General features: G+C 35.9%; 1 protein-coding gene across 1 annotated transcript in view; it reads right to left on the reverse strand.

Moving 5' to 3' along the window:
* Nucleotides 1-16,381: 16,381 nt before the first annotated feature.
* LOC149169390 (uncharacterized) overlaps nucleotides 16,382-17,668 on the reverse strand; it is an 83,194-nt gene continuing 81,907 nt past the window's right edge. Inside the window, exon 3 of the mRNA XM_089425175.1 lies at nucleotides 16,382-16,476. Coding sequence (XP_089281301.1) covers nucleotides 16,382-16,476 — 95 coding nt within the window. The remainder of the gene's footprint in view (nucleotides 16,477-17,668) is intronic.

Genomic DNA, 17,668 nt, shown 5'->3' on the forward strand with positions numbered 1-17,668 from the left:
GGTGTGTCAAAAAGAATCAACAAGAGAATCATGGAGCATGCAAGGTGCATGAGATTGCATGCAGGATTTTTTGTAGAATTTTGGGAAGATGTTGTAGATACTATTATTTATCTAATAAACAAAGGGCCTTCAAGGTTCTTGGACGGTGGTTTTATAGAGGAGGAAGTGGGTGTTCCAGGTGGATACTGGTGTCCACCTGCCTATTCCACCTAGTGCCCTCAATCAGTTTCATCTGTTTCCTTGTTCATTTCAGCATTTACTATTTTTAGCAGTTTTTTGGGGCTTGAACCTCTGGAGCAGTTTTGACCCCCTAAACGACGTTTTTGGGGTCCGAGGCAAGCATGTGGCCAATGGCAGGGGCTTGTAGAGACACTTGTAGTAATTAATGATACCTTTCCAACAAGGTAACGTGTGCACCAAATGGAGATAATATGACCAAGTTACAACCCCAGGAATTTGGCTGCCCAGCTAACCCCAACGGGGCCCACAAACTCTTATTGTTAGATCTCCTAGGGTTAGGGGTTTGTTTGTTTATGGTTTTATCATATGGGCCATACACCATCACCAAGTCCATTGGTGGCAATTCCTTCAAGCTCAGCATCCCACCATTCCTTGGTCTGCACCTATTGTTTAATGTAGATAGCCTTCGGCCATACTTTCCACCATTGTTGAACACATCTGACATTGAAAAACTACTCACACCCACATAGATCAACCCAGAATGCGTGGAATGGGCCACAACTAATCAGATCATGGACACATAGATCAAGAAAGCTTTCCAACAGAGGATACAGTTATATCAAGTTGTCAAAGCATGCCAACTCCTTCACCAAGGACCAGGTTCAACAAAAATTTCCTCACCTCATGGAGGCTCTGCACGCAATGGGGACCATTGCTTCCTAAGGGGGGAGGAATGATCCAGGTGGATATTGGTGGCCACTCACCTATTCCACCTAGACCCCCCAATCAATTTCATCTGTTTCCTTGTTCATTTCATCATTTACTATTTTTAGCAGTTTTTCGGGTCCTGAACTTTCGAAGTAGTTTTGACCCCATAAACGATGTTTTTTTGGGTCTGTGGTAGGACCATGGAAATATGTAGGGGCTTATGGAAAAACCTATAGTACTCAGTGATACCTTTCCAATAAGGTATCGTATGCACCAAACATAGATAATATGACCAAGTTACGACCACGAGAAGTTGGCTGCCCAACTAACCCCAACGGGGCCCACAAACTCTTGGTGTAACATCTCCCGGGGTTATGTTTTTGGTTGTTTATGGATTTCTCATGTTTTCTAATAATAAATAGGCCCTTGAGCCTCATTGCAACACAGTTCAGAGTCATGTATCCGCCACATCTCTTCTCAGAGATAAGCTACCCTCGCCCGAGCTATCTTATTCCCATTTTGTTTGTGAGCATAGTTCAATATTTTTCTATTAATGAAATGAAGTGTTTTTTTTTCTGCTTCTCTGTGTTTATGATTATATCTATAATTTGTTGTGTTCCTGTTTAATTTCGGATCAATGGTATCATAGCGGTCTTCTCTTTCTCTATTTTTCTTTGGATGTCCCCAACGAGGTCAGGGTATAAGGAGTTAGGACTTGATCTGGTTAAACCATTGCAAGATCAGCCTCACAAAACCCAACAACATCCCGTGGTGGAAGAAAAGAAATACAAGGGGGCAGGAGATCCTTTCAAAATGTTGCTCAGGGAAGCCCTTGAGCGATAGAGGGACACGATGATGGATAACTTTGCTTAGATCCTTCAACGACTACCCACAGGTGATGCATCTTCATCTGGTAGCCACTTTGGAGGCACTACTCCTTTTAGGGTACAAGTTAACTTTGATATTCCCATATTCGAAGGCTTGATAGATGCAGACGTTGTAGATAAATGGTTAAATATGTTGGAAGGATATTTTTCAGGTCATGACTTTTCCAATTGGGAAAATATTACTTTTACACTTATCAAAGCTGCCCCACACGTCAAAGACTAGTGGGAAACATACTTTGAACAAAAGGACGAGAGTGAACCCTCGTTGTTTTCAGCCACGCCCACTTGGAATTCTTTCCGAGATGCCATCAAGGAAAAATATTACCCTATCAGGAACTATGAATACAAATACATAAACTGGACCATGCTACTGTAGGGAAGGGACCAAGATGTGCCGGAGTTCACAAATATTTTCCAAACCCTTTGCACAAAGCTGGGTATCAAGGATACTGAGCAGCTTTTGGTGCTCGAGTATCGCGACTATCTAAACAAGTACATCTAGGATGCAATGGAGTTCCTTGACATTTCCTCTCTTGGCACAGCGTATTGGTACTCTGTCAAGATTGAGTAGAAGTTTAAACCGAAGAAGCGATACTTTGGATCTGAAAATCCAAAGTAAGGAAAAGGTGCCCCCAAATGACAGAACAAAGGACCAAGCCAAGGCGGGGCTATCTATGACAGCCCACCAAAGCCATAAGAAAAGAACAACACCATGAAGATGAAGAAGCACACGGGAAAATGGTGTAAGTTATATAAGAGCTCCACTCACAAAACAAGTGAATGTCAGGCTAAGCAGTGAATGGTGGCTGAGTTGAAGGCTTCTAAATTAGATGCAGGTTCCAAATCTGAATCAGAACCTGATAAGGGAATTGACAAAGGGAAGTAGATCATTGATCCAGATCCTAGTGCCACCATGGCCACCACCAAGATCAAGAATATTGAGCCTGAAGATCCATAGGAGGGGGAACGCCTCTTCCACTCATAGATGTGGGTGAAGGGTTCTCCACTGCAGTTCATTGCTGAAAATGGGAGACAAAAGAACCTGATTTTAGCAGAGGTCATGAAGTGGTTAGGCATAATACTACAACACATCCACATTCGTACACCATTAGGTGGCTTCACCAAGCACAAGATATTTGTGTTAGCCAACAGTGCCTCCTTTCCCATAGTATCAAGCCCTTCACGAATGAGGTACTGTGTGACATTTCTCCTCTTGAAGTTTGTGATGTATTTTTAGGACAACCATACTTGTGGAATAACCATGCTATATATGAGTCTAGACCTTGCTCTATGATTATTACTTTGGCTAACAAGGTTTATAGGATACTGGAGGTAGCCCCGCCTACTGCAATCTCTTTGATCAATTCAAAGAAATACAATAAGATCATTTCCCAGACCAGGAAATTTATTTTCCTTATGATTCACCCCCAAGGAAAGAAGAAGGTTGTGGCCATGGTTTCCAGGCAGGGCTCCTCTGCACAGTAACAACATATAGAAAAGGTCATGGAGGAGTACAGGGATATTTTTGCCTCACCCATAGGGGTACCTAAGGGAAAATTTTAAGGATGACAATTTATCTTGAAGATTATAAACCTTGGCGAATCTTACTAATCCATAATATGAAAACTATAAAATGTTTGGTGATATTTTAGTAAAATAATTCAAACTTCTAATGATTTCATGTAGTCTCTATAAAATCTTAGCTATTTTTAAGGTAAAATATTTTTTTCTTATAAAATTTGGGCGAATCGTTTTTAGGAAAATATGGGATTGGCAAATATTTTTTTGGAACAAGCATGGAAAATTAGCCCATCTGCAAATATTAGCCCCTAAAATTTTCCCTAGGTACCTCTGCACTGTCAGGTCAAGTACTCCATCGATCTAACCCTGGGCACACCGATGCCCAATGGACTGATCTATCGACGCTCTGTTATGGAGAATGATGAGATCAAGAGGTAGATTCAGGAACTATTTCAGAAATGGCACATCAAGCCAAGATCGTGACCTTGTGGGAGCCCAATTATATTGGTACAGAAGAAGGACAGGACCTAGAAGCTTTGTATTGACTATCGAACATTGAACAAGATCACTGTCTGGAATAGGTACCCAATCCCGTGGATTGATGACCTTCTGGACTAGCTCAAAGGGGCCAAATATTTCAAAAATATTAACTTGAAGTTAGGTTATCACCAAGTGCCTATCGAACCCTTTGATGTGTGGAAGACTGCCTTCAAATCCAAGGAGGGCCTTTTTGAATGGTTGGTCATGTCGTTCAGATTAACGAATGCCCCTGCAACCTTCATGATACTGATGGATGACATCTTGTGACCCTTCACTAATGCATTCATGGTGGTGTATTTAGATGACATCTTGATCTTCAACCAGAGTTAGGAAGAGCACCTCCACTATATTCGACAGGTCCTTCAAACCCTGCGACAACACAAGTTGTGTGCTAACTTTGAGAAATGATCCTTTTCCCTAACCCAGGTTCAATATATGGGATACATCATTGATGAGCAATGTGTACATGTGGACCCATCCAAGATACAAGTCATTTAGGATTGGCCAGCCCCAACCACTCTAACAGAGCTCCGAAACGTTTTGGTTCTTACCAATTTCTACCATAGCTTCATGTTGGGGTTCTCTCATATCACTTGGCCTTTAAGTCATGTCACCAAGGGCAGAGCGAAAGAAAAGTTCTTTTGGTTGGAAACCCAAAAAAAATTATTCTCAAAGTTGAAGAATTTCCTTTATTCTACACCAGTGCTCACATTACCAGACCTGCAACAACCATTTGAGATTAAGACAGATGCCTTCGACTATGCTATTAGTGCGGTTCTTACTCAACATGGGCATCCAGTGTCTTACCACAGTGAGACACTTTCGGACACAGTCCAAAAGTACTCCACTTACGTCAAAGAAATGTATTCCAATGTGCAGGCCTACCATCAATGGAAGAATTACATTCTGGGGAAGGAAAAAGTCATCCACATAGACCACCGACCTCGACAGTTCATACAGACACAAGGGAAGTTACAGAATGATCGCCATTAGAAATTTTCCACCTATCTGCAACAGTTCCATTTGAACATTAAATATAAGAAGGGAAACATTAATAACGTCATTGATTGCCTCAGTCAACCAATGTTCATGGCGCTGATCACTGTGCTTGACTCCTGTGGGCATGAGACATCGGGGTGGCCACATCTTTACAAGAGCAATCCAGAATTTGGCAACATATACAAGACACTGTTGGACGGGAAGAAAGTTCCAAGTTTTCACCTTTAGGATGCACTATTATGCAACCTAGGCCACATCTGTGTTCCTTCAAGTGAGCGTGCCAAGATGATTTGGGAGGCACACTACAGTTGGGTCATTGGAAAATTCGTAGAAGAGAAAAAAGTGGCGGTATTACAGACGTATTTTTATTGGCCGAAACTTCGTCAGGATGTTGGGAAGTACATTAGATCCTACATCACCTGCGCCATTGCCAAACCAACCTTCAAGAAGAAAGGCTTGTATACTCCTCTACCTACTCCTAGCCAGCCTTGGGAATCTCTCTCCATGGATTAAATGTTGGACCTTCTTTATACTAAGCACAGAAATGATTTTGTTTTCATGGTCATCAACAGATTCTCTATGATGGCCATCATGGCGGCCTGCAAGAAGAATATCACAATAGAGGCCACTCCTAATCTCTTCTTTGAGTGAGTGTGGGTAAACTTTTGGATCCTAGAGTACATTGTCTCAAATTGGGACAACAGATTCCTAAGTACATTTTGGTTAAGTCTCAGGTCGATACTGGATACAAAACTTACTAAGTCCATGGCTTTCCATCCCCAAATTGATGGCCAAATAGAGGTTGTCAATAGGATGATCATACACATTTTGCGCATATACAACTCGAAGCATCCACGTACGTGGGATGAAAGTCTCCCTTATGTCCAACATAGCTGCAACAAAGCTCTCCACAACTCAAAAGGCCACAACCCCTTTCAGGTAGGGTGATGATTTCAACCATTATGCCCCATTGATGTGGCCATACCATTTACAACCACTCAAGTATATTCGGCTCACATTTAGTCCAAAGATGAAAGCACTAACAGCTTCATTGAGCGCATTCACCACATCCACCAACAAGTACATGAGATATTGGACATATCCAATGCTAAGTACAAGCAGCGACATGATCAGCATCGAGTGCCGCACAAGTTCCAAGTGGACGATAAAGTTTGGCTACATTTGCAGAAGGAGCACCTTGCTGGGCCCCACCACAAGCTTCACCCACTCTGATATGGGCCATACACCATCACCAAGGTGATTGGTGACAATTCCTTCGAGCTTAGTATCCCACCGTTCCTTGGTCTGCACCTATTGTTCAATGTAGATCACCTTCAGCCATACTTTCCACCATTGTTGGACACATCTGACATTGCAGAACAACTCACACCAACAGAGCTCAACCCAAATTACGTGGAATAGGCCACAACTAATCATATCATGGACACACAGATCAAGAACAGTCACCAACAGAGGATATAATTATATCGAGTTGTCAAAGTATTCCAACTCCTTCACCAAGGAAAGTAGTTCACCAAGGACTAGGTTCAACAGAAATTTCCTCACCTCATGGAGGCTCTGCACGAAATGGGGACCATTTCTTCCTAAGGGGGTAGGAATGATCCAAGTGGATATTGGTGGCCACTCGCCTATTCCACCTAGACCCCCCAGTCAGTTTCCTTTGTTTCCTTGTTCATTTCATCATTTACTATTTTTAGCAGTTTTTTCATGTCCTGAACTTCCGGAACAGTTTTGACCCCCTAAATGATGTTTTTTGGGATCTGTGGCAGGCTCGTGAAAATAGGTAGGGACCTATTGCAAAACCTGCGGTACTCAGTGATACCTTCCCAAAAAGGTATCGTATGCGCCAAACAAAGATAATATGACCAAGTTACGACCCAGGGAAGTTGGCTGCCCAACTAACCGTGATGAGGCCCACAAACTCTTGGTGTTACATCTCCTAGAGTTATGGTTTTGTTTGTTTATGGATTTCTCATGTTTTCCAATAATCAATAGGCCCTTTAGCCTCATTGTAACACAGTTTAGAGGCATATAGCCGCCACATCTCTTCTCAGAGATAAGCTACCATCACCTTAGCTATCTTATTTCCATTATGTTTGTAAGCATAGTTCAATATTTTTCTATTAATGAAATGAAGTGTTTTTTTGCCGGATCTTTGTGTTTATGATTATATTTGTAAGTTGTTGCATTAATTTTTAAGTTCAGATCAATGGAACTTGTAAGAAGGTATATGAACAATCTAGGAAAATCGCATTGGATGGTAGTGAAGTGGATTCTTACGTATTTGAGAGGTACCCCAAATCAAGAATTATGCTTTGGTGGTTCAAACATTTCTCTACAAGGATATGTTGATGCAAATATGGCAGGTGATAGAAATAATAGGAGGAGTGCCACATGGTATGTGTTTATTGTAGGTGGAAAAATTATCGATTGGATTTCAAAATTGCAAAACATTGTAGCACTTTCAACAACAAAAGACGAGTATGTTGCTGCTATAGAGGCTAGTAAAGAAATGATTTGGTTACAAATTTTTATGGATGAATTGGGCTAGAAGCAGGATATGGGTAGGTTATACAGTCATAGCCAAAGTCCCATTCATCTTGCAAATAACTCATCATTTCATTCCAAGACTAAACATATACAACTCAAGTACCATTTCATACAGTGAGTGTTGGAAGATGGACAATTGAAGCTGGAAAACATACACACCAGCCAGAATCCTGCAGATATGATAAAAAAAGTTGTAACTAGGGAGAAACTGAGATTTTTCTTAGTTTCAATTGGTCTTCAAGTATAGTGGTGAAGATGAGAAACAACCAGTTCCAAGTGGATTCATTGTTGATCAGGTGAAGCAACGATGGAGTTTATATAATCAATCTCAAAGTGGGAGATTGTTTTCTGTGGTGCTTGATTATCTCCCCAATTGTTCAAAGGTTTTCTTGTTTCAGCTGTGTTCGATCCCTGTTCTTAATGGGGTGGAAACATTGCCCATTTAATCACACTCATGGGGGTCCGAGGGGGGCCGACGATGATTTTATGAGCACGCCCCCCCCCCCCCCCCCCCCCCCCCCTAGAGGGGGTTCGGGGGTAGCACCCATAAAGCTAAAAATAAATGAAAATTTTCCTTGTAAAATATTGTAATTTCATAGTCAATCTGGTCATTCATTAGGCAGATGATCTGATGGTAGAAATTATGTTAATTTAGGGTTTTTTTCCCTAAAAGGAAAGCCTCAATTTATATGAGGGAATTGTATAATGGTTTTGTGTTATTATTTTGAGCGAGAGAGAGAGAGAGAGAGAGAAGGTTGTGTGATAAGGAAGAGGAAATTACAACGGATCTGTTGTAGGTTGCATCACTTCATTTTTTTGGATAATATAAAAGGAAAGATTGGTTGTTTCTCCATGGACATAGCCCAAATTGGGTGAACCGTGTATATTTGTGTTTCTCTTGTTTCATGCATTTATGTATTTGTGTTTTTGCAATAGTTTGTGTGTTTCATTGCTCCATTAATTAATTTCTAACATGAAATATTAGTCCACCTTTGGGATATTTTAACCTATTTGTTCAGCTAAGTTGAATGATTTGGAAAATTATGTGAGGGTTATATCGACCAAAAATAGGGAGTTATTTTAGGGATGTTGGTATCTCATGTAGAAAAAATCAATCTTCATCCACTTATGCTCTTTTAAATCAAACTGACCTTCTAGAGTAACTTTTCTAGATGACTAGAGACATCCCTAGAAATTAGGCCCCAATTTATGGAATTTTGAGAGAGATTATCCCTCCTACCAAGGAGTTTATTCCCCACGCCTTGTAAAGTTTAAATTAAGGATTTATTTAAATATTTATTTTTTCTTTTCATAACTCTCTTGCTCTATAAATTTCAGCTTTGTGATCAAGAATCCATGTTTTTCATTTCAAAAATTTCATGAAGAAGTATTTATGTTATTTAGCTAATTACTCTTAATTTATTGAAGGGCTCTGAGAAATTTGGGGAGGTCCACCCATAGGAGCTCTAGGGATCATTGTTTCCCTCTTCAATTGCCATTTACATGCTTTATTATGTTAATACTATGCTTAAGACTTATTTTGTTACAAGCGAAATACTGTATGGTAGATTTTCATGTTCCAATAGAAGGTAGATCTAATAGTCCTTTTTCTTTCCTAAGAAAATATTATGTTTTATACATGAAATACTTAGCATCTATGATGAATATTTGTCCTTACAAAATCATGTTGTTTATTTAATTTTCAATATGGTTTTTTCTATAGGAGTTTCCAATAGCATTTCAGAGTTTCTTGTAGCATTTTTACTATTCCTATAGTATAACCCCAAATCCCTCATTTTATGAAATTTCCTTCATATCAATGTATAATTTATATATAAATCCATCAGTGACACCATAGAATGAAGTTCAATAGAAGGGAAATCAAGAAGTTGATAATTGTTTTTGGATTTGGTTATGAATGCTTATGTTTCCCACATTTTTAATTTTGCAAATTAGATATTTTTGTTTATGCAATTGAGTAATAGTGTTTTTATTTCTAAAAATTATTGTTATAATTTTTATTTATGCAAATTATTGATGGCATATTTCCTTTCTTATAAGTTAGAGTAGTTGAGATTTAATTTAATAGATTTTTCTTTGAATGAATTTTAGTAACCAACCCTGAACTGATTTCCTTTCATCTTAGTCAGCACAGTAAAACTAGTGAGACATTAGACTTCATTAGTTAGGATTAGTGGCATGTATATGCATCATAAGTACAAGAAATTGTGGCTTGCACATATAATGCACAACACCTCTTAAATATGTACGAACCCTAAGTTGATAATTAAAGTTAAGATAAACAAGAAGATACCATCATTTTTGTAGTTTTGGAGCACATCATCATACATAAGGCTTCTAACATCACATAAATAGGGAACATGAGACATTTTCTCAACATGTTGTTGTGTCTTGGGACACTGATATGCAAATAAATTCACACCTATAGTAACAAGAACCTTTACTTTTTTGCATTCCTACATTTTAAACCTCTACAATATTGTCTCTACATATTTCTTCTAATTCAACTAGAGTTTAATAATTTTCTAATCTCCTTTAATTTCCATGCCCAAATTAAAATTTGAATCACTAAGATATTCCATATCAACTTTAGAATACAATTCATTTTTGACATCCTTTGCATTTTCCTTGTTGTTTTCAATCATCAACACATAAGACCACATAAATAAAAAGGACTCCAACCTATTGGAATACACATAGTGGTCAACTTTGTTTATTGAGAAACCAATTCCCAATATATAAGTATCAAAATTTTGATACAACATTCTTGGCGATTGCTTCAATCCATATAGGGACTTCTTTAGCTTGCGAGCCACCTCCTTCTTTCCTTTTACTGCAAAACCTTTTGGTTGTTCATGTAAATTTATTTTTCAAGATCTCCATGTAGGAGTGTTATCTTCACATCCGTTTACTCTACTTCAATATTAAAAGTGGTAGCAATAGACAAAAGAAAAATAATATAAGTTAATTTAACAACAAGAGAAAAAATATCACCAAAATCATTTCCAACTACTTGGGGATACCCCTTTGCTAGGAGGTGATATTTGTACTTTAGCCAATGTATTCAAATAATTTGTGAACACCCATTTGTTACCAGTAGGCTTTATTCCCTCTAGAATTTCAACAACATCCCAAGTCTCATTTTTATCCAAGACATCCACTCCTTAAAATAGAGCCTTCCTCAAAAGTTTACTATCCTTTTTGTCCAGTGACTCTCTAACAATTCTAATATCATCATCAATAATAGAAAAATTAAAACTAGAATAAAAATAAAGTGGGCTATACATTTATGATTTTATTCCTTCTCAACCCAATATCCTTAAGGATAGACTCTGAGGTTCTTCCTCTTCATTTATTCTATTGAGCTAGAATTTTCACCCTCTAACTCAAAATCTATTGTCTTTGGTTCTTCTTCATTTGGTTGGACTTCCTATTTGGAAATAGATTTAACCTCTCTAGATACAACCTCCCAACTGTAAATGATCTTCTTTATCACTAGGTTCCAAATTTTATAATATTTATACCATATTTATAACCAATTAAGATACATTTTTTAGGTTCACCATCCAACTTACTCATATTCTCCCTTGAAACATGCATATAAGTATCACATCCAGAAACTATAAGATGTTTAAGACAAGGATTTTTACTAGTCCATGCCTTTAGTGCCTTTTTTCAGCCAATGTTTATTTATGTTATTAATTTACCAAGTAACATGAGTTATCCACTACCTTTGCCTACAGTTGCTATGATAATGTGTATGACTAATCATACGTATTTCATTTTCCATGAATATCCTATTCAGTCTTTATAGAACTCCATTATGTTAAGGTTTATTCGGAATACTCTTTTATCTTGATATTTCACACTTTAAAAATTCCTTGAACTCATTTTCACATAAATATCCACCATTCATCTATCCTCAATACATTTATTTTCTTATTTAACTGGTTCTATACAAGAACCTTAAATTATTTAACTTTACTGAGAACCCAATATTTCTTTCAAAGGAAATACATCCATGTGTTCCTCGTGAAATCATCTATGAGTGAAACATGCTACATAGATGAAATTAGCGATGGAATAATAACACATCCAAACACATATCAATATATTAATTCAGATATTCATTTTTATCTTCTAGTACTAGATAGGAATTTTAACTAATTCTATTTTTAATATATACAGTGTTAACAAATATTAAAATTCAATCAACAATGAGGAATACCTTCAACCCTACCTTTACCATGTAATACTTGAAGGCCCTTCTCTCGAATATGTCTTGGTATTTGATTCCATAGCATTGGATGGATATTAGGGTTCCTATATTATTCATTACTACCCCTAAAAACAATAGAAATGTTACACACATCATTAATAGTGCTTCCCAACCACCTATATATAGTTCCAATCCAAACTCCCCTCACCAACACCATTTTTCTTCAAACCTTCTTGCATGTCTCCTTTGGAAATATAGTATGCATGCCTACATCACCCATATTACTTACAAATATTATATTTCTATCCAAATTTGGAATCTCCAAAACCCTAGTTATAGTTCTAATCCTTCCATGTTTAAGCAATATCTTGACCCTTCCATGACCTATGATTTTTCTTATTGATACATCTTCTAGGAAAACATCACTATGATTGTACTTTACTATTTACAAACCACTCCTTGTGAGGAGTCATATGAAATATTGTAACCTAGTTGAACAACAATGCTTCATGATCTACATGTTTGATTATATATTCCAAGTAAACATCACCTACTTCTTCCATGAATAATTTTATTTTTGTGGAAGGGGCATCATCATATCCCTTACTTTTACCAACATCCTTAGATCTACAATATTTCTTATAATTCCAAACTTTACCACATTTCTAATATTTCCTTATATATTTTCCAAGGTATTTGCATAAACCTATAGAATTAGATGTACCTCTCAAAGACTTATTTTCATTTCTTAAAAACATTCTATTACAAATACAACATATTTGGTCACTCCCTCTATTGGTATTCTCCCCATTCCTTTGATAACAAGGATGCAACTAGATCATCAAACTATAGTATGGATTGAGTAGTACTACCAATTGCTAAAGCCATATTATCCAAAGAGTCTAGAAAATAACAAAAAATGGTAATATACTTATCCTCTTCATTTATTTTAATATTAATAGAGACGAGTTGACTTCCTGGAGTATTAATGTAATTTATATGTTTTTCATCACAAAGTTACTATCCTCGATTCTAATATCATTCAACCTCTTCAAATAAATAACATATAGCCTAGGATTTGACTAATACAAGTTATTTAATTTTTCCCAAAATTTCTTTATAATGTCATCTCTACAGATAATAATAGAGAATCTTATAAGGATATTCAAATCATAACTCTCATCTTCTCTCCAACTTTTCCCAATCTTCTTTCAACATACTAGTAGGTTTTGTGCCTAAATCCATAACAATACAAGATTCTCTTTCTACAAGAAGATATTCTACCTTTAATTTCCTTAACTCAAATATTTATCCATTAAACCTCTCTATTCTTATTCTTGAATTATTTTCCATTTTCTTTACGTAAGATTCACCGTGAAAAACTTGCACTCAAATGTAGGTTTATCATAAACTCAAGATACTCTTACTCTTCACATAATAAGTTAAACCCTATAAATAAATGGGTTCCCTTAAAGCCAACAACCTTGCTCTAATACCAAAAAAAGAAGAAAAAAATTGAAATATTAATAGAATATAAAGCACATAAACTAACATTAGCATGCATGCACAATACACAAATATTTACCTTGTAAACCCTTAATTGGGAAAACTAGCTTAATTAAGAGTTTCTCCACTCCCTATCCAATTCCATTGACTTCACCATTTATAATAGAATATTTAGGTCTTCCATAGAATTCAAAACCCTAATTCATTAACCCAAATTATATTACAACCCAAATATTGTAACCATAATTATTTTACAATTGGTAAACAAAAACTTTGGTTAAAAAAGCACCCAAAAAAATGGACCCAAAAATTTTCTTTTGGCTAGTTGGTTTCTCAATCCCCAATGGAGACCAATTGGCCCCTAAAACCCTCCTCCCAAACAAATGGGTGATCACTCCTTAGCACATTTCTCTAAGATGAGACGAGGACTACCTACAAAGAACATAACACATGTCCAACACTAAAATAAATGTTTATAAGAACATTAGGACATGTTGACTCAATATTTGATCTAAGTTTCATCATAATCTCATGGTTAATTTTCATGTCAAAAAATATTGATGTTATTTAGATATTCAGTGAAAGATTTAGTTCTAGGGTCAACCCACTAATATTCTGGATAGGTACAAATGAGTGAAGATGTATTCAAAAAAGAGTCAACATGTAGCATGAATTATTTTCAAAACCAAGAATTTTCTAAACAATAATATTGTTGTAATTAAAACTTAATGATGTTAGGAATAATGTATCTTAGTGAATATACAAACGTGTTATAATTGTTTAAGAACAACTAAGAAATAAACATATGTAGAAGAAGATGTGGATTTTGCATTTCTAATCCAAAGAAGTCTAAGATTCTTGTGAAACCCATATATTGGATGTTGTCCCCATATGGATCTACTAGTAGCCCCTATAATTGCATATCAAAATTTTTAGGCTTTTTTTAGGATAAACATTGGAAAAATCCATAATGTTACTAATAATAGAGGAATTGAGAGTGTTACCTCAACTTGAAAATTTAATACAAAAAAATGTGTCCCTATAAATTATTAGGTTATTAATATCATCCATTCAAAATTTGGCATCTTTTGTACTTTTCTAAACTAATATTCTTATTTTGGGGTAAATATGGAGAACCACTATAAGCTAAAGGATTACATTTTACAACCTTAAGGAACATTTATGGGGAACTTATTGGTCACATATTTTGAAATATTTAGCAAGAATCAAAATGCATGTTCTTTAACAACTGTCTACAATTTGAAGGAGTTCATTTGGATTAATTATGAATACCTAGCATTAAGGGAAATTTTATGGAAACTTATCTTAAAGTCTAAAAGCCCTAACAAATATTACTAGTTTTTAGTATGAAATCTTAATGTTTGGCAATATTTTTGTTAAAAAAATCATATTTATAATAATTTAATATAATTTCTATATAATTATAGTCATATTTAAGGTAATATAATTTTATCCTATAAATTGTAGGTGATTCATTTTTATAAATATTTGAAATTAGTGAACCTTTTTGGGGTAAAACATGGAAAACTAACCCATGGGAAACATTTAGCCCCTAATATTTTCCCTACATAGCATGTGCTTTTCTAAATTTTGGTTTACATTTTTTCCAATTAATGGTGACAGGTGTTCAATATTTTTCCATTCCATGACACAAAGTGTTGGATTATTATTTTTTTAACCATGGTGAATCGGTAACTCATTGGACTAATATGGGCGAGGCCCATGATCAAACCTCGTGGTTTCCTTACAACACTAAGAGTATATCTAATAGCTTGCAAGCCAGATATACTAGATCTTATGATTTATCAAGAGCTAAGACTCTCGGAAAGTGGGGAGTCTACTCCTTGAGCCAAGATCATAGTAGATCACATACTCAATGGGATTTGAATGACGATATCATTGATTTCACTACCTAAACTTATAGTTAAACCACATATCACTATATATGACACACATTGTTGGATTATTGACATAAATATTGGATGTGTTTATGTGATGAGGCTCATCAATAGGTACATCATAAGGGTCATAATGCCATCCCCCAGCTTTATAACTATCTCTTTCTCACATTTATTTACAATTTTTGTTATATTATGCTTAGTGAGAGGGGTAAAAGATGTTTTGTTATGTCAGGTAGCCTAATATGGTCTAATTGCAGGAAATGGAGCATTTTTGAGGTAATTTGCATGTAGGGACTCAGAATAGACAACAGGGAGAGATTCTAGGAGGTTTTCCACCTCCTTAACTCCTTCAATCAACCCAAGATCACCACTCTCTCATAAGCTCAAGGTCATTGGTAGCCAAGTAAGACAAATTCATTGGTAGCCAAGCAAGTGTAGTTAATTAGGATCAAGATCCACCAATCTCAAGTTATGGGAGAGAAGCATTCCTATTTTCTAGGGAGATTCTAGTAGCTACCCTCTTGTATAAATAAACATGTAAAAGAGCTCATTAGGATTCAAACTTTGTTTTTATCTAGGTAGCTATTGAGCTCAAGCACTTGGCACTATTATTTTTTACTAGTTATGTGATTTATTTGAAATTGATGCAATGATAATGAGAAGATGCTTATTGGTTAATCACTGAGTTTGTTCTAGAGGGTTGAAGCTCTTAGGTTTGGGTTTGGGCCCAACCCCAGTAGCTCAGGTCCCTCTCATGTATTGGTATTTATTTTTAGTTCAGAGTGCTTATTAGTTTTAGACATTTCATTAGAAAATAACCCCTCAAAATATTGTGATTGCAACCTCTATCTCATCTCTCCCATGGGAGCATGGATCGAAGGATCTACAATCACAGTCCAAAAATACTATGTTTATGATTTCTTGGAAGAAGGTCTATGTTGTTCATCTTTCTTTGCATGTGCTTACTGCAGCTTAGGAGTTGATTCATTGACTAGATCATATTTTTTGGCACAGATTAGATGGAATTTAAATTCAACTCATCTTTTCCACTATTAGTTGCTTCATTTTGTCAATGATAAAAGGGTATATGCATGTGATGTTGCAGGGTTGTTTGGATTTATAGGAAATGGGCCTTTCACCACCTCCATATTACATTTCCCCACCCTCTTTTATGAAGCCCAAATTTTGTCATCAAAGTTCTGTTCTTAAGATCATCCTCTTATATCACCGTGAGCAGCTCTCCTAGTGCAAACAAGCCTTCCAAAGGATTTTAGCTTGGCTAGGGGTGTTTGCCACCTTTCGTCCCTTTACCTCAATCTCCATCCGCCTTTCCATCCCTTGAACCCATCATTCCCACCTCCTGAACCTTCTCGGAAGCCTTCATCTAGCATTACAAGCCTTCCTGTAGCAATACAAGGCACATGTAGAAGCCTCATGTAGCATACCTATAGCAATGTATTTATCCACTTGTTTTTACCTTTGATGCAGTTTGGACTTAGTTTAGAAGTAGGTTAACCCCTAACTATGACTCCATGATCAAGGGCAACACCTAGGCCACTCCAACCATCCTTTTCCTTCACTGTAAAATAGAATAGAATTAGTTTCTTTATCACAGATTTGGCACAAATAGAACATTGATTTATATGCAAGTGTGAGCTATATAGATGATTATAGAAAGGAGCTAGTAAGATGAAAAGGAGGGGAAGAAAGCATAAAATTCAATTAAAGGCAGCAATTATCAAACAACACCCTTAAATTGTATGTTGATTATTTGAATCAATTTAGAATAACTACTTTCTAGTTCTATTTTTGTAAATCCAAAACATTTTAAGATATTATCTCATTAAAATATAAATTTTAGTTTAGATCTAAGATATTTTGGAATTAAATTTTATAAGTATTTGGTAATTCTAGGAAGTCAGGGTTGAACCCTTGTAATGAACCAATGACATTCTTGTAATTTTCAAAGCTATTTCTGAAGATAACTAAAGGATTTTGGATTCATTCTGAATAGCTTATCTATCTATGTGAGTTTTCCTTGTTACCAGTTATGTTTTTTATATTTATTTATGCACATGTTCAAGGTAACATAGAATATTGGGCAAGGCTAGACTGAATATCAATCTCCTTGAAAGCCCCTGCAAAGTTATAATTATTAAAAGAGATTAATTAACTAAACAATTTATCTTAGTTAATTCCTATAAATCTTTTAATTGTTGCCTTTTGTCATCTCTTGAATGTGTATTGTTTGGTTGTAGAAAACTTCTACACACATCTATTGTATATGATAAATTAAATGTTCAATATGAATGTTTAACAGTTATATACCTTCTTAATTTCTTCTTTTCAAATCAATTCAAAGATTAATTTTGTTAGGAATGAAAATCAACCCTTTAGTTTTCTCATAAATACTTAGAAATTACATATGTTTAAAGGTTTAATGCATTGTCCATCCACTTAAATCAAAACCTTACTTAGATTCTTTGGCAAATTTCCCCAACCTAGAACTGTCTACAAAGATACAACAATCTCTATATAAAATTTTCACAATTTTTAAGGTAAAACAATTTTATACTATAAAATTTGGGCAAATA

Source organism: Pinus tabuliformis, chromosome 4_2 (genome assembly GCF_031772625.1).
Source record: "Pinus tabuliformis cultivar Carrire ecotype Pingquan chromosome 4_2, CPIR1, whole genome shotgun sequence".
Taxonomy (NCBI): domain Eukaryota; kingdom Viridiplantae; phylum Streptophyta; class Pinopsida; order Pinales; family Pinaceae; genus Pinus; species Pinus tabuliformis.